Below are 24661 nucleotides of genomic sequence, written 5' to 3'. Positions count from 1 at the left end.
TTATTTTGAATGTCATAATAGTGCCTTGCATGTATATGTATCCGAATCATAAAATTTCAGAAAATACGGTGGGAGCATGAACATTTGGATGGAACGTTTTTTAATTAGGCAGGAAATTAATGTAATTAAAACCTAGATTAATTCGTACATATTTATGACAAAGGTTTTGAGAACATAATTCAGCAGAATCAATGCGCATTTAAACAATACATTCCAATAGCACTGCCATACACGGCCGGCACTGGCCTATAAAATGGAGCCATGCATCGTTTGTGTCCTATCCCATCCGATCAAGCTCGATCATTTGATATATATATACTCCTGCTTGTTACCGATTCCAATCAGCATTCATGGCCAAGCAACAAATTCTCCTCCTCATCCTTGTGGCTTCCATTCACCATATTGCTTATGCCGCAGCCGCTACAACTTCAGCAAATTTGACGGCAGATGCAACTACGACAGCCTACGACATTCTAGAGAAGAACAACTTCCCGCGTGGCCTCCTCCCCAAGGGTGTGCGGTCGTATATCCTCAACCCAGATGGCAAATTGGAGGTGACCCTCTCACGCGAGTGCAGGTTCCCTGTTAACCTCGGTGGCCAGAGATTCAACCTGCAGTTCGCCAGCACCTTCGGCGGAGTCATCCATGCTGGGTCCATCACCGAAGTGTACGGCGTCGATGTGCAGGTCAAGTACGCTTGGCTCGGGTTCAGCCAAGTCGACCGTGCCGGTGACCAGCTCACGTTCCATGTTCAACAGTTCACGCAGTCCTTCCCCGTAAGCGGGTTTGCTGAGAGCCCCTCCTGCACCTAAGGCACCACTATAGGAACGTAGGACCACGGCCACATGTTATGCATGGCATGGCATTTGTGTTGGTTTTTGTTTCACTTTAATTTCTGCATGAGTTAATAATGTAAAGAACACACCTGCTGTATTCAGGGTGAATAATTGACAGAATTAATGACAAGACAGAACATCTGACGTTCCATGGAAATTTGCATTCAATCAGTCAAGCCGCTGAGTGTGTGAATGTTTTGGTTAATTTTGATGGAGGTATATATTGTTTAGAAAATAGACAAGCCATTCATTGATCAAATGGTGCTTCATTAGGCTTAAAAAAATACTGTTAAATATGACCGCAGCCAAACATGGCTGGCCGTACGGCCGCGATGCTTCCATGTGTGCTTGTGTTTATTTCATGTTATCTGATAATCTAAAGAACACTTCTGCTTATTCGTGGAGAATAATTTGGATCAAATTGGAGTCAGGGTGTATTACATTCGTTTGATAGAAATGTGACCCCATGGTCAAAAACCATAGATGCTCGATAGAAACTTTAGTACAGCGCGCAGTCAGCAGTCACGAACAGTCGTCATTGAATTGAAAATTAAATTATAATAAATGTGTCAAGGCTAAAATATGCTACTGCTAGAATTTTTAATCTATTAAATTGGCCAGCTTACCTTCAAAAAAACTTTTAATCTCGCTGTATATATGGATTGTCTATAACCTAAATACAATACATATATTTTTTGAAAAAGTATACACTCTGTTAACATCTCGTGAGTTTTTTAAACTCAAAAGGAACCAGATATGTTGTGCTATTTAAACTTTGATTTCTTCACAACAAACTGGTACAATTTTTTTAAATACTCTTACATTATTTCATAATTTTAAAAGTGCATTTGAAGCCACATATTATTTGCAAAGTGTATGCTCTTCTATTCTTTGAAATAGTTAACGAATTTGGACAATCTAAAAATATAAACAGTTAGGTTACACATAGATTATCCAGAAACTCAATCCCTTTGATATACAGAACTAAGGTCTAATCGGCAAGAGAAAAATGGTGTAAATTTACATTGGTTTCAAGTACTCTTTAATATTATTGGGGGGTTGTTTTAATGGATAACCATTTTGAATTCATCAATTGGCGAAGTTGCAAAACAAGTATGTTAAAGCGAAAATGACCCTTAAAATATGAGGGAAATGGATGGTTTTAATTGTCCGTGGTTGAAATCAGAATATTGGCTTAAATTTTTAATTAAAAACTAGATACATAGAAATGAAATTAATTTATAACCATTTGAAATCTAGTTGTCCAAATTGTTCTTTGTTATGGAACCGTGAACATCAGCAAACATGTATCACGAATGTTAGATTGCTAATAACGTTACAAATGGGGTAAAGTACACTGTGGGTCCTCAAAGTTAACGGAGTGTGCAGTCCCAGACCAGGAATCAAGATCCTCGAACTTGTCAGGGAGTGTCATCCGGGTCCCTAAACATAAAAAACATCCATGCAATAATTTCAAATGGTTCTGAACCATGTTTTTATTTCAAAAACAAATCCAACAAATCAATACCATAAAGAACGAATAGAAACAAATTAGCATGTACCTAGGGAAAGCACCGTGTAGCCCTCATGGCAACCCTAATTGTGAGAACGTGGCCGATCAGTTTCGAGGTGCAGACCCATCAAAAATGACCTTTCTAAAATGTTTCCGCCAATTCCCTTAATCTTTTTTCACCATGCCTCTCCGCTTAACCGCCCGCAGTACCCACCTCATCAGTCACGCCTCCCTTCTCCTTCCCTACCGCACGCCTGCTCCCAATCCCCTCCCCTCCGTAGACCCCATCCATTATGGAGCGTCGCCGTGTTGTCCAGCCATCCCCGTACTCGTCGCGATACCGTCTTGTTGTCCGCCGTCGCTAGAGTTCCCGTCCACACTCGTGAGGAGGCACGGGTCCACGGTGGCCCCTCGGCACTCGCCTACTCCGCCGCAAGCGGCAACCCCTCCTCCTTAGAAATGCTGGGGCGCGAGGTGCGGGAGCCTCTCCCATGCATCACCGCTCGCCGTGGCCTCTCAGCACCCCCGCCGCCGCTGCAACCCCTCTGAACCCCCTCCTCCATCGCTAGCTGTGGCCCCCCCTCTTCCACCATGCGATATTGGTTTGTAATCATGCAGTTCATTCATTAGTAAGAAATAGAGCGATGTGCTGGGGGATTTGGCCTTATTGTAGAATTTTCAAGAATAAATGGTAGTATAACATTTCTTACACGGTTCAATTTTGTGTGGTTACCTACTTTGCTGAAATGGCAGGATTCAGATTAAGTTCTGCAAGAAAATTGCCTGAATCCTGATATAGTTAGCTCCTATGTAAATAAAGTTGCTTGGATCCTGGTACATCCACTGTCACTACTACGGAAAACTTATTGGAGGCGGGCAAAATGCATGGCATAACCGAGGCGGGCAGGCAAACTGCCTCGGACGCAAGGTCACAGTTAATCGAGGCATTTACCGATGCGGTCCTCCAACCGCCTTGGTTAATCATTTAACCGAGGCGGCTGACCTAACTTGCCCACCTTCGTTAACGTTGTTTAACCGACACGGTCACTTGCTATGTGACAGCCTCAGTTAAGGTTTTGCAGAATGAAAAAATAAAGCTTACTTGTCTGGAAACAACTTATGTGGATGGGTACTTGCAATATTTTTTAATCACAAGTGCATTAGTATTAGAAGTAGTTGTAATAGTTCAAGTGTGTATAAATATAACATATACAGTCGTTGCTTTGCTAGATACAAATACAAATACGCAAATGACTACGAATATGAATAAGAATCAACTAAAACTAAAAAGGAAAAGAAAAGAAACATAGGGAATTAAAAACCAAAAAAACAACTTAGTACTAAACTGCCGCACCAGGAGGCCCTACGTGGCAAGCCATTTAGTACCGGACGCCATTTAGTGCAAGGCATTTTCACCGAGTGCACGTGCACATAGTATGGACCAGGCAGTATCGGGCAGGGGCCGTTACTAACTAGGGTCCCCCAGTACTAATGACCATATCTCTAGCATTGTACATTCCTAATATGTATAATTCTTAATCTCCGAACCTGGAAATAATATATGATTCCTCATTTTGTAGTCTTCAATACAATTTATTTTGAACTGTCATAATAGTGCCTTGCATGTATATGTATCCGAATCATAAAATTTCAGAAAATACGGTGGGAGCATGAACATTTGGATGGAACGTTTTTTAATTAGGCAGGAAATTAATGTAATTAAAACCTAGATTAATTCGTACATATTTATGACAAAGGTTTTGAGAACATAATTCAGCAGAATCAATGCGCATTTAAACAATATATTCCAATAGCACTGCCATACACGGCCGGCACTGGCCTATAAAATGGAGCCATGCATCGTTTGTGTCCTATCCCATCCGATCAAGCTCGATCATTTGATATATATATACTCCTGCTTGTTACCGATTCCAATCAGCACTCATGGCCAAGCAACAAATTCTCCTCCTCATCCTTGTGGCTTCCATTCACCATATTGCTTATGCCGCAGCCGCTACAACTTCAGCAAATTTGACGGCAGATGCAACTACGACAGCCTACGACATTCTAGAGAAGAACAACTTCCCGCGTGGCCTCCTCCCCAAGGGTGTGCGGTCGTATATCCTCAACCCAGATGGCAAATTGGAGGTGACCCTCTCACGCGAGTGCAGGTTCCCTGTTAACCTCGGTGGCCAGAGATTCAACCTGCAGTTCGCCAGCACCTTCGGCGGAGTCATCCATGCTGGGTCCATCACCGAAGTGTACGGCGTCGATGTGCAGGTCAAGTACGCTTGGCTCGGGTTCAGCCAAGTCGACCGTGCCGGTGACCAGCTCACGTTCCATGTTCAACAGTTCACGCAGTCCTTCCCCGTAAGCGGGTTTGCTGAGAGCCCCTCCTGCACCTAAGGCACCACTATAGGAACGTAGGGACCACGGCCACATGTTATGCATGGCATGGCATTTGTGTTGGTTTTTGTTTCACTTTAATTTCTGCATGAGTTAATAATGTAAAGAACACACCTGCTGTATTCAGGGTGAATAATTGACAGAATTAATGACAAGACAGAACATCTGACGTTCCATGGAAATTTGCATTCAATCAGTCAAGCCGCTGAGTGTGTGAATGTTTTGGTTAATTTTGATGGAGGTATATATTGTTTAGAAAATAGACAAGCCATTCATTGATCAAATGGTGCTTCATTAGGCTTAAAAAAATACTGTTAAATATGACCGCAGCCAAACATGGCTGGCCGTACGGCCGCGATGCTTCCATGTGTGCTTGTGTTTATTTCATGTTATCTGATAATCTAAAGAACACTTCTGCTTATTCGTGGAGAATAATTTGGATCAAATTGGAGTCAGGGTGTATTACATTCGTTTGATAGAAATGTGACCCCATGGTCAAAAACCATAGATGCTCGATAGAAACTTTAGTACAGCGCGCAGTCAGCAGTCACGAACAGTCGTCATTGAATTGAAAATTAAATTATAATAAATGTGTCAAGGCTAAAATATGCTACTGCTAGAATTTTTAATCTATTAAATTGGCCAGCTTACCTTCAAAAAAACTTTTAATCTCGCTGTATATATGGATTGTCTATAACCTAAATACAATACATATATTTTTTGAAAAAGTATACACTCTAGTTAACATCTCGTGAGTTTTTTAAACTCAAAAGGAACCAGATATGTTGTGCTATTTAAACTTTGATTTCTTCACAACAAACTGGTACAATTTTTTTAAATACTCTTACATTATTTCATAATTTTAAAAGTGCATTTGAAGCCACATATTATTTGCAAAGTGTATGCTCTTCTATTCTTTGAAATAGTTAACGAATTTGGACAATCTAAAAATATAAACAGTTAGGTTACACATAGATTATCCAGAAACTCAATCCCTTTGATATACAGAACTAAGGTCTAATCGGCAAGAGAAAAATGGTGTAAATTTACATTGGTTTCAAGTACTCTTTAATATTATTGGGGGGTTGTTTTAATGGATAACCATTTTGAATTCATCAATTGGCGAAGTTGCAAAACAAGTATGTTAAAGCGAAAATGACCCTTAAAATATGAGGGAAATGGATGGTTTTAATTGTCCGTGGTTGAAATCAGAATATTGGCTTAAATTTTTAATTAAAAACTAGATACATAGAAATGAAATTAATTTATAACCATTTGAAATCTAATTGTCCAAATTGTTCTTTGTTATGGAACCGTGAACATCAGCAAACATGTATCACGAATGTTAGATTGCTAATAACGTTACAAATGGGGTAAAGTACACTGTGGGTCCTCAAAGTTAACGGAGTGTGCAGTCCCAGACCAGGAATTAAGATCCTCGAACTTGTCAGGGAGTGTCATCCGGGTCCCTAAACATAAAAAACATCCATGCAATAATTTCAAATGGTTCTGAACCATGTTTTTAGTTCAAAAACAAATCCAACAAATCAATACCATAAAGAACGAATAGAAACAAATTAGCATGTACCTAGGGAAAGCACCGTGTAGCCCTCATGGCAACCCTAATTGTGAGAACGTGGCCGATCAGTTTCGAGGTGCAGACCCATCAAAAATGACCTTTCTAAAATGTTTCCGCCAATTCCCTTAATCTTTTTTCACCATGCCTCTCCGCTTACCCACCTGTAGGTACCCACCTCATCAGTCACGCCTCCCTTCTCCTTCCCAACCGCACGCCTGCTCCCAATCCCCTCCCCTCCGTAGACCCCATCCATTATGGAGCGTCGCCGTGTTGTCCAGCCATCCCCGTCTCGCCGCGATACCGTCTTGTTGTCCGCCGTCGCTAGAGTTCCCGTCCGCACTCGTGAGGAGGCACTGGTCCACGGTGGCCACTCGGCACTCGCCTACTCCGCCGCAAGCGGCAACCCCTCATCCTTAGAAATGCTGGGGCGCGAGGTGCGGGAGCCTCTCCCATGCATCACCGCAGTGCCAGTGGCCTCTCAGCACCCCCTGCCGCCGCTGCAACCCCTCTGAACCCCCTCCTCCATCGCTAGCTGTGGCCCCCCCTCTTCCACCATGCGATATTGGTTTGTAATCATGCAGTTCATTCATTAGTAAGAAATAGAGCGATGTGCTGGGGGATTTGGCCTTATTGTAGAATTTTCAAGAATAAATGGTAGTATAACATTTCTTACACGGTTCAATTTTGTGTGGTTACCTACTTTGCTGAAATGGCAGGATTCAGATTAAGTTCTGCAAGAAAATTGCCTGAATCCTGATATAGTTAGCTCCTATGTAAATAAAGTTGCTTGGATCCTGGTACATCCACTGTCACTACTACGGAAAACTTATTGGAGGCGGGCAAAATGCATGGCATAACCGAGGCGGGCAGGCAAACCTGCCTCGGACGCAAGGTCACAGTTAATCGAGGCATTTACCGATGCGGTCCTCCAACCGCCTTGGTTAATCATTTAACCGAGGCGGTTGACCTAACTTGCCCACCTTCGTTAACGTTGTTTAACCGAACGCGGTCACTTGCTATGTGACAGCCTCAGTTAAGGTTTTGCAGAATGAAAAAATAAAGCTTACTTGTCTGGAAACAACTTATGTGGATGGGTACTCGCAATATTTTTTAATCACAAGTGCATTAGTATTAGAAGTAATTGTAATAGTTCAAGTGTGTATAAATATAACATATACAGTCGTTGCTTTGCTAGATACAAATACAAATACGCAAATGACTACGAATATGAATAAGAATCAACTAAAACTAAAAGGAAAAGAAAAGAAACATAGGGAATTAAAAATAAAAAAAAACAACTTAGTACTAAACTGCCGCACCAGGAGGCCCTACGTGGCAAGCCATTTAGTACCGGACGCCATTTAGTACAAGGCATTTTCACCGAGTGCACGTGCACATAGTATGGACCAGGCAGTACCGGGCAGGGGCCGTTACTAACTAGGGTCCCCCAGTACTAATGACCATATCTCTAGCATTGTACATTCCTAATATGTATAATTCTTAATCTCCAACCTGGAAATAATATATGATTCCTCATTTTGTAGTCTTCAATACAATTTATTTTGAACGTCATAATAGTGCCTTGCATGTATATGTATCCGAATCATAAAATTTCAGAAAATACGGTGGGAGCATGAACATTTGGATGGAACGTTTTTTAATTAGGCAGGAAATTAATGTAATTAAAACCTAGATTAATTCGTACATATTTATGACAAAGGTTTTGAGAACATAATTCAGCAGAATCAATGCGCATTTAAACAATATATTCCAATAGCACTGCCATACACGGCCGGCACTGGCCTATAAAATGGAGCCATGCATCGTTTGTGTCCTATCCCATCCGATCAAGCTCGATCATTTGATATATATATACTCCTGCTTGTTACCGATTCCAATCAGCACTCATGGCCAAGCAACAAATTCTCCTCCTCATCCTTGTGGCTTCCATTCACCATATTGCTTATGCCGCAGCCGCTACAACTTCAGCAAATTTGACGGCAGATGCAACTACGACAGCCTACGACATTCTAGAGAAGAACAACTTCCCGCGTGGCCTCCTCCCCAAGGGTGTGCGGTCGTACATCCTCAACCCAGATGGCAAATTGGAGGTGACCCTCTCACGCGAGTGCAGGTTCCCTGTTAACCTTGGTGGCCAGAGATTCAACCTGCAGTTCGCCAGCACCTTCGGCGGAGTCATCCATGCTGGGTCCATCACCGAAGTGTACGGCGTCGATGTGCAGGTCAAGTACGCTTGGCTCGGGTTCAGCCAAGTCGAACCGTGCCGGTGACCAGCTCACGTTCCATGTTCAACAGTTCACGCAGTCCTTCCCCGTAAGCGGGTTTGCTGAGAGCCCCTCCTGCACCTAAGGCACCACTATAGGAACGTAGGGCCACGGCCACATGTTATGCATGGCATGGCATTTGTGTTGGTTTTTGTTTCACTTTAATTTCTGCATGAGTTAATAATGTAAAGAACACACCTGCTGTATTCAGGGTGAATAATTGACAGAATTAATGACAAGACAGAACATCTGACGTTCCATGGAAATTTGCATTCAATCAGTCAAGCCGCTGAGTGTGTGAATGTTTTGGTTAATTTTGATGGAGGTATATATTGTTTAGAAAATAGACAAGCCATTCATTGATCAAATGGTGCTTCATTAGGCTTAAAAAATACTGTTAAATATGACCGCAGCCAAACATGGCTGGCCGTACGGCCGCGATGCTTCCATGTGTGCTTGTGTTTATTTCATGTTATCTGATAATCTAAAGAACACTTCTGCTTATTCGTGGAGAATAATTTGGATCGAATTGGAGTCAGGGTGTATTACATTCGTTTGATAGAAATGTGACCCCATGGTCAAAAACCATAGATGCTCGATAGAAACTTTAGTACAGCGTGCAGTCAGCAGTCACGAACAGTCGTCATTGAATTGAAAATTAAATTATAATAAATGTGTCAAGGCTAAAATATGCTACTGCTAGAATTTTTAATCTATTAAATTGGCCTAGCTTACCTTCAAAAAAACTTTTAATCTCGCTGTATATATGGATTGTCTATAACCTAAATACAATACATATATTTTTTGAAAAAGTATACACTCTGTTAACATCTCGTGAGTTTTTTAAACTCAAAAGGAACCAGATATGTTGTGCTATTTAAACTTTGATTTCTTCACAACAAACTGGTACAATTTTTTTAAATACTCTTACATTATTTCATAATTTTAAAAGTGCATTTGAAGCCACATATTATTTGCAAAGTGTATGCTCTTCTATTCTTTAAACTAGTTAACGAATTTGGACAATCTAAAAATATAAACAGTTAGGTTACACATAGATTATCCAGAAACTCAATCCCTTTGATATACAGAACTAAGGTCTAATCGGCAAGAGAAAAATGGTGTAAATTTACATTGGTTTCAAGTACTCTTTAATATTAGTGGGGGGGTTGTTTTAATGGATAACCATTTTGAATTCATCAATTGGCGAAGTTGCAAAACAAGTATGTTAAAGCGAAAATGACCCTTAAAATATGAGGGAAATGGATGGTTTTAATTGTCCGTGGTTGAAATCAGAATATTGGCTTAAATTTTTAATTAAAAACTAGATACATAGAAATGAAATTAATTTATAACCATTTGAAATCTAATTGTCCAAATTGTTCTTTGTTATGGAACCGTGACCATCAGCAAACATGTATCACGAATGTTAGATTGCTAATAACGTTACAAATGGAGTAAAGTACACTGTGGGTCCTCAAAGTTAACGGAGTGTGCAGTCCCAGACCAGGAATCAAGATCCTCGAACTTGTCAGGGAGTGTCATCCGGGTCCCTAAACATAAAAAACATCCATGCAATAATTTCAAATGGTTCTGAACCATGTTTTTAGTTCAAAAACAAATCCAACAAATCAATACCATAAAGAACAAATAGAAACAAATTAGCATGTACCTAGGGAAAGCACCGTGTAGCCCTCATGGCAACCCTAATTGTGGGAACGTGGCCGATCAGTTTCGAGGTGCAGACCCATCAAAAATGACCTTTCTAAAATGTTTCCGCCAATTCCCTTAATCTTTTTTCACCATGCCTCTCCGCTTACCCGCCCGCGGTACCCACCTCATCAGTCACGCCTCCCTTCTCCTTCCCTACCGCACGCCTACTCCCAATCCCCTCCCCTCCGTAGACCCCATCCATTATGGTGCGTCGCCGTGTTGTCCAGCCATTATTTGTGTGGTTACCTACTTTGCTGAAATGGCAGGATTCAGATTAAGTTCTGCAAGAAAATTGCCTGAATCCTGATATAGTTAGCTCCTATGTAAATAAAGTTGCTTGGATCCTGGTACATCCACTGTCACTACTACGGAAAATTATTGGAGGCGGGCAAAATGCATGGCATAACCGAGCGGGCAGGCAAACTGCCTCGGACGCAAGGTCACAGTTAATCGAGGCATTTACCGAGGCGGCTGACCTAACTTGCCCACCTTCGTTAACGTTGTTTAACCGACACGGTCACTTGCTATGTGACAGCCTCAGTTAAGGTTTTGCAGAATGAAAAAATAAAGCTTACTTGTCTGGAAACAACTTATGTGGATGGGTACTCGCAATATTTTTTAATCACAAGTGCATTAGTATTAGAAGTAATTGTAATAGTTCAAGTGTGTATAAATATAACATATACAGTCGTTGCTTTGCTAGATACAAATACAAATACGCAAATGACCACGAAAATGAATAAGAATCAACTAAAACTAAAAAGGAAAAGAAAAGAAACATAGGGAATTAAAAACCAAAAAAACAACTTAGTACTAAACTGCCGCACCAGGAGGCCCTACGTGGCAAGCCATTTAGTACCGGACGCCATTTAGTGCAAGGCATTTTCACCGAGTGCACGTGCACGTAGTATGGAAAAGGCAGTACCGGGCAGGGGCCGTTACTAACTAGGGTCCCCCAGTACTAATGACCATATCTTTAGCATTGTACATTCCTAATATGTATAATTCTTAATCTCCAACCTGGAAATAATATATGATTCCTCATTTTGTAGTCTTCAATACAATTTATTTTGAACGTCATAATAGTGCCTTGCATGTATATGTATCCGAATCATAAAATTTCAGAAAATACGGTGGGAGCATGAACATTTGGATGGAATGTTTTTTAATTAGGCAGGAAATTAATGTAATTAAAACCTAGATTAATTCGTACATATTTATGACAAAGGTTTTGAGAACATAATTCAGCAGAATCAATGCGCATTTAAACAATATATTCCAATAGCACTGCCATACACGGCCGGCACTGGCCTATAAAATGGAGCCATGCATCGTTTGTGTCCTATCCCATCCGATCAAGCTCGATCATTTGATATATATATACTCCTGCTTGTTACCGATTCCAATCAGCACTCATGGCCAAGCAACAAATTCTCCTCCTCATCCTTGTGGCTTCCATTCACCATATTGCTTATGCCGCAGCCGCTACAACTTCAGCAAATTTGACGGCAGATGCAACTACGACAGCCTACGACATTCTAGAGAAGAACAACTTCCCGCGTGGCCTCCTCCCCAAGGGTGTGCGGTCGTACATCCTCAACCCAGATGGCAAATTGGAGGTGACCCTCTCACGCGAGTGTAGGTTCCCTGTTAACCTCGGTGGCCAGAGATTCAACCTGCAGTTCGCCAGCACCTTCGGCGGAGTCATCCATGCTGGGTCCATCACCGAAGTGTACGGCGTCGATGTGCAGGTCAAGTACGCTTGGCTCGGGTTCAGCCAAGTCGACCGTGCCGGTGACCAGCTCACGTTCCATGTTCAACAGTTCACGCAGTCCTTCCCCGTAAGCGGGTTTGCTGAGAGCCCCTCCTGCACCTAAGGCACCACTATAGGAACGTAGGGCCACGGCCACATGTTATGCATGGCATGGCATTTGTGTTGGTTTTTGTTTCACTTTAATTTCTGCATGAGTTAATAATGTAAAGAACACACCTGCTGTATTCAGGGTGAATAATTGACAGAATTAATGAAAAGACAGAACATCTGACGTTCCATGGAAATTTGCATTCAATCAGTCAAGCCGCTGAGGGTATATATTGTTCAGAAAATAGGCAAGCCATTCATTGATCAAATGGTGCTTCAATAGGCTTAAAAAATACTATTAAATATGACCGCAGCCAAACATGGCTGGCCGTACGGCCGCGATGCTTCCATGTGTGCTTGTGTTTATTTCATGTTATCTGATAATCTAAAGAACACTTCTGCTTATTCGTGGAGAATAATTTGGATCAAATTGGAGTCAGGGTGTATTACATTCGTTTGATAGAAATGTGACCCCATGGTCAAAAACCATAGATCCTCGATAGAAACTTTAGTACAGCGCGCAGTCAGCAGTCACGAACAGTCGTCATTGAATTGAAAATTAAATTATAATAAATGTGTCAAGGATAAAATATGCTACTGCTAGAATTTTTAATCTATTAAATTGGCCAGCTTACCTTCAAAAAAACTTTTAATCTCGCTGTATATATGGATTGTCTATAACCTAAATACAATACATATATTTTTTGAAAAAGTATACACTCTGTTAACATCTCGTGAGTTTTTTAAACTCAAAAGGAACCAGATATGTTGTGCTATTTAAACTTTGATTTCTTCACAACAAACTGGTACAATTTTTTTAAATACTCTTACATTATTTCATAATTTTAAAAGTGCATTTGAAGCCACATATTATTTGCAAAGTGTATGCTCTTCTATTCTTTAAACTAGTTAACGAATTTGGACAATCTAAAAATATAAACAGTTAGGTTACACATAGATTATCCAGAAACTCAATCCCTTTGATATACAGAACTATACAGAACTAAGGTCTAATCGGCAAGAGAAAAATGGTGTAAATTTACATTGGTTTCAAGTACTATTTAATATTAGTGGGGGGGTTGTTTTAATGGATAACAATTTTGAATTCATCAATTGGCGAAGTTGCAAAACAAGTATGTCAAAGCGAAAATGACCGTTAAAATATGAGGGAAATGGATGGTTTTAATTGTCCGTGGTTGAAATCAGAATATTGGCTTAAATTTTTAATTAAAAACTAGATACATAGAAATGAAATTAATTTATAACCTTTTGAAATCTAATTGTCCAAATTGTTCTTTGTTATGGAACCGTGACCATCAGCAAACATGTATCACGAATGTTAGATTGCTAATAACGTTACAAATGGGGTAAAGTACACTGTGGGTCCTCAAAGTTAACGGAGTGTGCAGTCCCAGACCAGGAATCAAGATCCTCGAACTTGTCAGGGAGTGTCATCCGGGTCCCTAAACATAAAAAACATCCATGCAATAATTTCAAATGGTTCTGAACCATGTTTTTAGTTCAAAAACAAATCCAACAAATCAATACCATAAAGAACAAATAGAAACAAATTAGCATGTACCTAGGGAAAGCACCGTGTAGCCCTCATGGCAACCCTAATTGTGGGAACGTGGCCGATCAGTTTCGAGGTGCAGACCCATCAAAAATGACCTTTCTAAAATGTTTCCGCCAATTCCCTTAATCTTTTTTCACCATGCCTCTCCGCTTACCCGCCCGCGGTACCCACCTCATCAGTCACGCCTCCCTTCTCCTTCCCGACCGCACGCCTACTCCCAATCCCCTCCCCTCCGTAGACCCCATCCATTATGGTGCGTCGCCGTGTTGTCCAGCCATCCCCGTCTCGCCGCGATACCATCTTGTTGTCCGCCGTCGCTAGAGTTCCCGTCCGCACTCGTGAGGAGGCGCGGGTCCACGGTGGCCCCTCGGCACTCGCCTACTCCGCCGCAAGCGGCAACCCCTCCTCCTTAGAAATGCTGGGGCGCGAGCTGCGGGAGCCTCTCCCATGCATCACCGCGTGCCGTGGCCACTCAGCACCCCGCCACCGCTGCAACCCCTCTGAACCCCCTCCTCCATCGCTAGCTGTGGCCCCCCCTCTTCCACCATGCGATATTGGTTTGTAATCATGCAGTTCATTCATTAGTAAGAAATAGAGCGATGTGCTGGGGGATTTAGCCTTATTGTAGAATTTTCAAGAATAAATGGTAGTATAACATTTCTTACACGGTTCAATTTTGTGGGGTTACCTACTTTGCTGAAATGGCAGGATTCAGATTAAGTTCTGCAGGAAAATTGCCTGAATCCTGATATAGTTAGCTCCTATGTAAATAAAGTTGCTTGGATCCTGGTACATCCACTGTCACTACTACGGAAAATTATTGGAGGCGGGCAAAATGCATGGCATAACCGAGGCGGGCAGGCAAACTGCCTCGGACGCAAGGTCACAGTTAATCGAGGCATTTACCGATGCGGTCCTCCAACCGCCTTGGTTAATCATTTAACCGAGGCGGCTGACCTAACTTGCCCACCTTCGTTAACGTTGTTTAACCGACACAGGTCACTTGCTATGTGACAGCCTCAGTTAAGGTTTTGCAGAATGAAAAAATAAAGCTTACTTGTCTGGAAACAACTTATGTGGATGGGTACTCGCAATATTTTTTAATCACAAGTGCATTAGTATTAGAAGTAATTGTAATAGTTAAAGTGTGTATAAATATAACATATACAGTCGTTGCTTTGCTAGATACAAATACAAATACGCAAATGACTACGAATATGAATAAGAATCAACTAAAACTAAAAAGGAAAAGAAAAGAAACATAGGGAATTAAAAATATAAAAAACAACTTAGTACTAAACTGCCGCACCAGGAGGCCCTACGTGGCAAGCCATTTAGTACCGGACGCCATTTAGTGCAAGGCATTTTCACCGAGTGCACGTGCACGTAGTATGGACCAGGCAGTACTGGGCAGGGGCCGTTACTAACTAGGGTCCCCCAGTACTAATGACCATATCTCTAGCATTGTACATTCCTAATATGTATAATTCTTAATCTCCAACCTGGAAATAATATATGATTCCTCATTTTGTAGTCTTCAATACAATTTATTTCGAACGTCATAATAGTGCCATGCATGTATATGTATCCGAATCATAAAATTTCAGAAAATACGGTGGGAGCATGAACATTTGGATGGAACGTTTTTTAATTAGGCAGGAAATTAATGTAATTAAAACCTAGATTAATTCGCACATATTTATGACAAAGGTTTTGAGAACATAATTCAGCAGAATCAATGCGCATTTAAACAATATATTCCAATAGCACTGCCATACACGGCCGGCACTGGCCTATAAAATGGAGCCATGCATCGTTTGTGTCCTATCCCATCCGATCAAGCTCGATCATTTGATATATATATACTCCTGCTTGTTACCGATTCCAATCAGCACTCATGGCCAAGCAACAAATTCTCCTCCTCATCCTTGTGGCTTCCATTCACCATATTGCTTATGCCGCAGCCGCTACAACTTCAGCAAATTTGATGGCAGATGCAACTACGACAGCCTACGACATTCTAGAGAAGAACAACTTCCCGCGTGGCCTCCTCCCCAAGGGTGTGCGGTCGTACATCCTCAACCCAGATGGCAAATTGGAGGTGACCCTCTCACGCGAGTGCAGGTTCCCTGTTAACCTCGGTGGCCAGAGATTCAACCTGCAGTTCGCCAGCACCTTCGGCGGAGTCATCCATGCTGGGTCCATCACCGAAGTGTACGGCGTCGATGTGCAGGTCAAATATGCTTGGCTCGGGTTCAGCCAAGTCGACCGTGCCGGTGACCAGCTCACGTTCCATGTTCAACAGTTCACGCAGTCCTTCCCCGTAAGCGGGTTTGCTGAGAGCCCCTCCTGCACCTAAGGCACCACTATAGGAACGTAGGGCCACGGCCACATGTTATGCATGGCATGGCATTTGTGTTGGTTTTTGTTTCACTTTAATTTCTGCATGAGTTAATAATGTAAAGAACACACCTGCTGTATTCAGGGTGAATAATTGACAGAATTAATGAAAAGACAGAACATCTGACGTTCCATGGAAATTTGCATTCAATCAGTCAAGCCGCTGAGTGTGTGAATGTTTTCGTTAATTTTGATGGAGGTATATATTGTTTAGAAAATAGACAAGCCATTCATAGATCAAATGGTGCTTCATTAGGCTTAAAAAAATACTGTTAAATATGACCGCAGCCAAACATGGCTGGCCGTACGGCTACGATGCTTCCATGTGTGCTTGTGTTTATTTCATGTTATCTGATAATCTAAAGAACACTTCTGCTTATTCGTGGAGAATAATTTGGATCAAATTGGAGTCAGGGTGTATTACATTCGTTTGATAGAAATGTGACCCCATGGTCAAAAACCATAGATGCTCGATAGAAACTTTAGTACAGCGCGCAGTCAGCAGTCACGAACAGTCGTCATTGAATTGAAAATTAAATTATAATAAATGTGTCAAGGCTAAAATATGCTACTGCTAGAATTTTTAATCTATTAAATTGGCCAGCTTACCTTCAAAAAAACTTTTAATCTCGCTGTATATATGGATTGTCTATAACCTAAATACAATACATATATTTTTTGAAAAAAGTATACACTCTGTTAACATCTCGTGAGTTTTTTAAACTCAAAAGGAACCAGATATGTTGTGCTATTTAAACTTTGATTTCTTCACAACAAACTGGTACAATTTTTTTAAATACTCTTACATTATTTCATAATTTTAAAAGTGCATTTGAAGCCACATATTATTTGCAAAGTGTATGCTCTTCTATTCTTTAAACTAGTTAACGAATTTGGACAATCTAAAAATATAAACAGTTAGGTTACACATAGATTATCCAGAAACTCAATCCCTTTGATATACAGAACTAAGGTCTAATCGGCAAGAGAAAAATGGTGTAAATTTACATTGGTTTCAAGTACTCTTTAATATTAGTGGGGGGGTTGTTTTAATGGATAACCATTTTGAATTCATGAATTGGCGAAGTTGCAAAACAAGTATGTTAAAGCGAAAATGACCCTTAAAATATGAGGGAAATGGATGGTTTTAATTGTCCGTTGTTGAAATCAGAATATTGGCTTAAATTTTTAATTAAAAACTAGATACATAGAAATGAAATTAATTTATAACCATTTGAAATCTAATTGTCCAAATTGTTCTTTGTTATGGAACCGTGAACATCAGCAAACATGTATCACGAATGTTAGATTGCTAATAACGTTACAAATGGGGTAAAGTACACTGTGGGTCCTCAAAGTTAACGGAGTGTGCAGTCCCAGACCAGGAATCAAGATCCTCGAACTTGTCAGGGAGTGTCATCCGGGTCCCTAAACATAAAAAACATCCATGCAATAATTTCAAATGGTTCAGAACCATGTTTTTAGTTCAAAAACAAATCCAACAAATCAATACCATAAAGAACGAATAGAAACAAATTAGCATGTACCTAGGGAAAGCACCGTGTAGCCCTCATGGCAACCCTAATTGTGAGAACGTGGCCGATCAGTTTCGAGGTGCAGACCCATCAAAAATGACCTTTCTAAAATGTTTCCGCCAATTCCCTTAATCTTTTTTCACCATGCCTCTCTGCTTACCCGCCCGCGGTACCCACCTCATCAGTCACGCCTCCCTTTTCCTTCCCCACCGCACGCCTGCTCCCAATCCCCTCCCCTCCGTAGACCCCATCCATTATGGAGCGTCGCCGTGTTGTCCAGCCATCCCCGTCTCGCCGCGATACCGTCTTGTTGTCCACCATCGCTAGAGTTCCCGTCCGCACTCGTGAGGAGGCACGGGTCCACGGTGGCCCCTCGGCACTCGCCTACTCCGCCGCAAGCGGCAACCCCTCCTCGTTAGAAATGCTGGGGCGCGAGGTGCGGGAACCTCTCCCATGCATCACCGCGTGCCGTGGCCTCTCAGCACCCCCGCCGCCGCTGCAACCCCTCGGAACCCCCTCCTCCATCGCTAGCTGTGCCCCCCCCCCCTCTTCCACCATGCGATATTGGTTTGTAATCATGCAGTTCAATCATTAGTAAGAAATAGAGCGATGTGCTGGGGGATTTGGCCTTATTGTAGAATTTTCAAGAATAAATGGTAGTATAACATTTCTTACACGGTTCAATTTTGTGTGGTTACCTGCTTTGCTGAAATGGCATGATTCAGATTAAGTTCTGCAAGAAAATTGCCTGAATCCTGATATAGTTAGCTCCTATGTAAATAAAGTTGCTTGGATCCCGGTACATCCACTGTCACTACAACGGAAAACTTATTGGAGGCGGGCAAAATGCATGGCATAACCGAGGCGGGCAGGCAAACCGCCTCGGACGCAAGGTCACAGTTAATCGAGGCATTTACCGATGCGGTCCTCCAACCGCCTTGGTTAATCATTTAACCGAGGCGGTTGACCTAACTTGCCCACCTTCGTTAACGTGGTTTAACCAACGCGGTCACTTGCTATGTGACAGCCTCAGTTAAGGTTTTGCAGAATGAAAAAATAAAGCTTACTTGTCTGGAAACAACTTATGTGGATGGGTACTCGCAATATTTTTTAATCACAAGTGCATTAGTATTAGAAGTAATTGTAATAGTTAAAGTGTGTATAAATATAACATATACAGTCGTTGCTTTACTAGATACAAATACAAATACGCAAATGACTACGAATATGAATAAGAATCAACTAAAACTAAAAAGGAAAAGAAAAGAAACATAGGGAATTAAAAATATAAAAAACAACTTAGTACTAAACTGCCGCACCAGGAGGCCCTACGTGGCAAGCCATTTAGTACCGGACGCCATTTAGTGCAAGGCATTTTCACCGAGTGCACGTGCACGTAGTATGGACCAGGCAGTACTGGGCAGGGGCCGTTACTAACTAGGGTCCCCCAGTACTAATGACCATATCTCTAGCATTGTACATTCCTAATATGTATAATTCTTAATCTCCAACCTGGAAATAATATATGATTCCTCATTTTGTAGTCTTCAATACAATTTATTTCGAACGTCATAATAGTGCCATGCATGTATATGTATCCGAATCATAAAATTTCAGAAAATACGGTGGGAGCATGAACATTTGGATGGAACGTTTTTTAATTAGGCAGGAAATTAATGTAATTAAAACCTAGATTAATTCGCACATATTTATGACAAAGGTTTTGAGAACATAATTCAGCAGAATCAATGCGCATTTAAACAATATATTCCAATAGCACTGCCATACACGGCCGGCACTGGCCTATAAAATGGAGCCATGCATCGTTTGTGTCCTATCCCATCCGATCAAGCTCGATCATTTGATATATATATACTCCTGCTTGTTACCGATTCCAATCAGCACTCATGGCCAAGCAACAAATTCTCCTCCTCATCCTTGTGGCTTCCATTCACCATATTGCTTATGCCGCAGCCGCTACAACTTCAGCAAATTTGATGGCAGATGCAACTACGACAGCCTACGACATTCTAGAGAAGAACAACTTCCCGCGTGGCCTCCTCCCCAAGGGTGTGCGGTCGTACATCCTCAACCCAGATGGCAAATTGGAGGTGACCCTCTCACGCGAGTGCAGGTTCCCTGTTAACCTCGGTGGCCAGAGATTCAACCTGCAGTTCGCCAGCACCTTCGGCGGAGTCATCCATGCTGGGTCCATCACCGAAGTGTACGGCGTCGATGTGCAGGTCAAGTATGCTTGGCTCGGGTTCAGCCAAGTCGACCGTGCCGGTGACCAGCTCACGTTCCATGTTCAACAGTTCACGCAGTCCTTCCCCGTAAGCGGGTTTGCTGAGAGCCCCTCCTGCACCTAAGGCACCACTATAGGAACGTAGGGCCACGGCCACATGTTATGCATGGCATGGCATTTGTGTTGGTTTTTGTTTCACTTTAATTTCTGCATGAGTTAATAATGTAAAGAACACACCTGCTGTATTCAGGGTGAATAATTGACAGAATTAATGAAAAGACAGAACATCTGACGTTCCATGGAAATTTGCATTCAATCAGTCAAGCCGCTGAGTGTGTGAATGTTTTCGTTAATTTTGATGGAGGTATATATTGTTTAGAAAATAGACAAGCCATTCATAGATCAAATGGTGCTTCATTAGGCTTAAAAAAATACTGTTAAATATGACCGCAGCCAAACATGGCTGGCCGTACGGCTGCGATGCTTCCATGTGTGCTTGTGTTTATTTCATGTTATCTGATAATCTAAAGAACACTTCTGCTTATTCGTGGAGAATAATTTGGATCAAATTGGAGTCAGGGTGTATTACATTCGTTTGATAGAAATGTGACCCCATGGTCAAAAACCATAGATGCTCGATAGAAACTTTAGTACAGCGCGCAGTCAGCAGTCACGAACAGTCGTCATTGAATTGAAAATTAAATTATAATAAATGTGTCAAGGCTAAAATATGCTACTGCTAGAATTTTTAATCTATTAAATTGGCCAGCTTACCTTCAAAAAAACTTTTAATCTCGCTGTATATATGGATTGTCTATAACCTAAATACAATACATATATTTTTTGAAAAAAGTATACACTCTGTTAACATCTCGTGAGTTTTTTAAACTCAAAAGGAACCAGATATGTTGTGCTATTTAAACTTTGATTTCTTCACAACAAACTGGTACAATTTTTTTAAATACTCTTACATTATTTCATAATTTTAAAAGTGCATTTGAAGCCACATATTATTTGCAAAGTGTATGCTCTTCTATTCTTTAAACTAGTTAACGAATTTGGACAATCTAAAAATATAAACAGTTAGGTTACACATAGATTATCCAGAAACTCAATCCCTTTGATATACAGAACTAAGGTCTAATCGGCAAGAGAAAAATGGTGTAAATTTACATTGGTTTCAAGTACTCTTTAATATTAGTGGGGGGGCTGTTTTAATGGATAACCATTTTGAATTCATCAATTGGCGAAGTTGCAAAACAAGTATGTTAAAGCGAAAATGACCCTTAAAATATGAGGGAAATGGATGGTTTTAATTGTCCGTTGTTGAAATCAGAATATTGGCTTAAATTTTTAATTAAAAACTAGATACATAGAAATGAAATTAATTTATAACTATTTGAAATCTAATTGTCCAAATTGTTCTTTGTTATGGAACCGTGAACATCAGCAAACATGTATCACGAATGTTAGATTGCTAATAACGTTACAAATGGGGTAAAGTACACTGTGGGTCCTCAAAGTTAACGGAGTGTGCAGTCCCAGACCAGGAATCAAGATCCTCGAACTTGTCAGGGAGTGTCATCCGGGTCCCTAAACATAAAAAACATCCATGCAATAATTTCAAATGGTTCAGAACCATGTTTTTAGTTCAAAAACAAATCCAACAAATCAATACCATAAAGAACGAATAGAAACAAATTAGCATGTACCTAGGGAAAGCACCGTGTAGCCCTCATGGCAACCCTAATTGTGAGAACGTGGCCGATCAGTTTCGAGGTGCAGACCCATCAAAAATGACCTTTCTAAAATGTTTCCGCCAATTCCCTTAATCTTTTTTCACCATGCCTCTCTGCTTACCCGCCCGCGGTACCCACCTCATCAGTCACGCCTCCCTTCTCCTTCCCCACCGCACGCCTGCTCCCAATCCCCTCCCCTCCGTAGACCCCATCCATTATGGAGCGTCGCCGTGTTGTCCAGCCATCCCCGTCTCGCCGCGATACCGTCTTGTTGTCCACCGTCGCTAGAGTTCCCGTCCGCACTCGTGAGGAGGCACGGGTCCACGGTGGCCCCTCGGCACTCGCCTACTCCGCCGCAAGCGGCAACCCCTCCTCGTTAGAAATGCTGGGGCGCGAGGTGCGGGAACCTCTCCCATGCATCACCGCGTGCCGTGGCCTCTCAGCACCCCCGCCGCCGCTGCAACCCCTCGGAACCCCCTCCTCCATCGCTAGCTGTGCCCCCCCCCCCTCTTCCACCATGCGATATTGGTTTGTAATCATGCAGTTCAATCATTAGTAAGAAATAGAGCGATGTGCTGGGGGATTTGGCCTTATTGTAGAATTTTCAAGAATAAATGGTAGTATAACATTTCTTACACGGTTCAATTTTGTGTGGTTACCTGCTTTGCTGAAATGGCATGATTCAGATTAAGTTCTGCAAGAAAATTGCCTGAATCCTGATATAGTTAGCTCCTATGTAAATAAAGTTGCTTGGATCCCGGTACATCCACTGTCACTACAACGGAAAACTTATTGGAGGCGGGCAAAATGCATGGCATAACCGAGGCGGGCATGCAAACCGCCTCGGACGCAAGGTCACAGTTAATCGAGGCATTTACCGATGCGGTCCTCCAACCGCCTTGGTTAATCATTTAACCGAGGCGGTTGACCTAACTTGCCCACCTTCGTTAACGTGGTTTAACCAACGCGGTCACTTGCTATGTGACAGCCTCAGTTAAGGTTTTGCAGAATGAAAAAATAAAGCTTACTTGTCTGGAAACAACTTATGTGGATGGGTACTCGCAATATTTTTTAATCACAAGTGCATTAGTATTAGAAGTAATTGTAATAGTTAAAGTGTGTATAAATATAACATATACAGTCGTTGCTTTGCTAGATACAAATACAAATACGCAAATGACTACGAATATGAATAAGAATCAACTAAAACTAAAAAGGAAAAGAAAAGAAACATAGGGAATTAAAAATATAAAAAACAACTTAGTACTAAACTGCCGCACCAGGAGGCCCTACGTGGCAAGCCATTTAGTACCGGACGCCATTTAGTGCAAGGCATTTTCACCGAGTGCACATGCACGTAGTATGGACCAGGCAGTACTGGGCAGGGGCCGTTACTAACTAGGGTCCCCCAGTACTAATGACCATATCTCTAGCATTGTACATTCCTAATATGTATAATTCTTAATCTCCAACCTGGAAATAATATATGATTCCTCATTTTGTAGTCTTCAATACAATTTATTTCGAACGTCATAATAGTGTCATGCATGTATATGTATCCGAATCATAAAATTTCAGAAAATACGGTGGGAGCATGAACATTTGGATGGAACGTTTTTTAATTAGGCAGGAAATTAATGTAATTAAAACCTAGATTAATTCGCACATATTTATGACAAAGGTTTTGAGAACATAATTCAGCAGAATCAATGCGCATTTAAACAATATATTCCAATAGCACTGCCATACACGGCCGGCACTGGCCTATAAAATGGAGCCATGCATCGTTTGTGTCCTATCCCATCCGATCAAGCTCGATCATTTGATATATATATACTCCTGCTTGTTACCGATTCCAATCAGCACTCATGGCCAAGCAACAAATTCTCCTCCTCATCCTTGTGGCTTCCATTCACCATATTGCTTATGCCGCAGCCGCTACAACTTCAGCAAATTTGATGGCAGATGCAACTACGACAGCCTACGACATTCTAGAGAAGAACAACTTCCCGCGTGGCCTCCTCCCCAAGGGTGTGCGGTCGTACATCCTCAACCCAGATGGCAAATTGGAGGTGACCCTCTCACGCGAGTGCAGGTTCCCTGTTAACCTCGGTGGCCAGAGATTCAACCTGCAGTTCGCCAGCACCTTCGGCGGAGTCATCCATGCTGGGTCCATCACCGAAGTGTACGGCGTCGATGTGCAGGTCAAGTATGCTTGGCTCGGGTTCAGCCAAGTCGACCGTGCCGGTGACCAGCTCACGTTCCATGTTCAACAGTTCACGCAGTCCTTCCCCGTAAGCGGGTTTGCTGAGAGCCCCTCCTGCACCTAAGGCACCACTATAGGAACGTAGGGCCACGGCCACATGTTATGCATGGCATGGCATTTGTGTTGGTTTTTGTTTCACTTTAATTTCTGCATGAGTTAATAATGTAAAGAACACACCTGCTGTATTCAGGGTGAATAATTGACAGAATTAATGAAAAGACAGAACATCTGACGTTCCATGGAAATTTGCATTCAATCAGTCAAGCCGCTGAGTGTGTGAATGTTTTCGTTAATTTTGATGGAGGTATATATTGTTTAGAAAATAGACAAGCCATTCATAGATCAAATGGTGCTTCATTAGGCTTAAAAAAATACTGTTAAATATGACCGCAGCCAAACATGGCTGGCCGTACGGCTGCGATGCTTCCATGTGTGCTTGTGTTTATTTCATGTTATCTGATAATCTAAAGAACACTTCTGCTTATTCGTGGAGAATAATTTGGATCAAATTGGAGTCAGGGTGTATTACATTCGTTTGATAGAAATGTGACCCCATGGTCAAAAACCATAGATGCTCGATAGAAACTTTAGTACAGCGCGCAGTCAGCAGTCACGAACAGTCGTCATTGAATTGAAAATTAAATTATAATAAATGTGTCAAGGCTAAAATATGCTACTGCTAGAATTTTTAATCTATTAAATTGGCC

General features: G+C 41.6%; 7 protein-coding genes across 7 annotated transcripts; all 7 read left to right on the top strand.

Moving 5' to 3' along the window:
• The first annotated feature begins 350 nt into the window (after nucleotides 1-350).
• LOC120669294 lies at nucleotides 351-812 on the top strand. Its single transcript, XM_039949069.1, has one exon. It carries the CDS (start codon nucleotides 351-353, stop codon nucleotides 810-812), a length of 462 nt encoding a protein of 153 aa, XP_039805003.1.
• Nucleotides 813-4293: 3481 nt separating this feature from the next.
• LOC120669293 lies at nucleotides 4294-4755 on the top strand. Its single transcript, XM_039949068.1, has one exon. It carries the CDS (start codon nucleotides 4294-4296, stop codon nucleotides 4753-4755), a length of 462 nt encoding a protein of 153 aa, XP_039805002.1.
• Nucleotides 4756-8241: 3486 nt separating this feature from the next.
• LOC120669291 lies at nucleotides 8242-8625 on the top strand. The gene has a single exon (XM_039949067.1). It carries the CDS (start codon nucleotides 8242-8244, stop codon nucleotides 8623-8625), a length of 384 nt encoding a protein of 127 aa, XP_039805001.1.
• A 3122-nt stretch (nucleotides 8626-11747) lies between these two features.
• Nucleotides 11748-12209, top strand: LOC120669290. Its single transcript, XM_039949066.1, has one exon. The coding sequence runs from the start codon at nucleotides 11748-11750 to the stop codon at nucleotides 12207-12209; it is 462 nt and encodes a 153-aa protein (XP_039805000.1).
• A 3457-nt stretch (nucleotides 12210-15666) lies between these two features.
• LOC120669289 lies at nucleotides 15667-16128 on the top strand. Its single transcript, XM_039949065.1, has one exon. It carries the CDS (start codon nucleotides 15667-15669, stop codon nucleotides 16126-16128), a length of 462 nt encoding a protein of 153 aa, XP_039804999.1.
• Nucleotides 16129-19611: 3483 nt separating this feature from the next.
• Nucleotides 19612-20073, top strand: LOC120669288. Its single transcript, XM_039949064.1, has one exon. It carries the CDS (start codon nucleotides 19612-19614, stop codon nucleotides 20071-20073), a length of 462 nt encoding a protein of 153 aa, XP_039804998.1.
• Nucleotides 20074-23556: 3483 nt separating this feature from the next.
• LOC120669287 lies at nucleotides 23557-24018 on the top strand. The gene has a single exon (XM_039949063.1). The coding sequence runs from the start codon at nucleotides 23557-23559 to the stop codon at nucleotides 24016-24018; it is 462 nt and encodes a 153-aa protein (XP_039804997.1).
• The last annotated feature ends 643 nt before the right edge of the window (nucleotides 24019-24661 follow it).

The sequence above is a fragment of the Panicum virgatum genome, chromosome 4N (genome assembly GCF_016808335.1).
Source record: "Panicum virgatum strain AP13 chromosome 4N, P.virgatum_v5, whole genome shotgun sequence".
NCBI lineage: Eukaryota > Viridiplantae > Streptophyta > Magnoliopsida > Poales > Poaceae > Panicum > Panicum virgatum.
The sequence above is the reverse complement of the archived record's forward strand: the minus strand, read 5'-3'. Positions and strand labels throughout refer to the sequence as shown.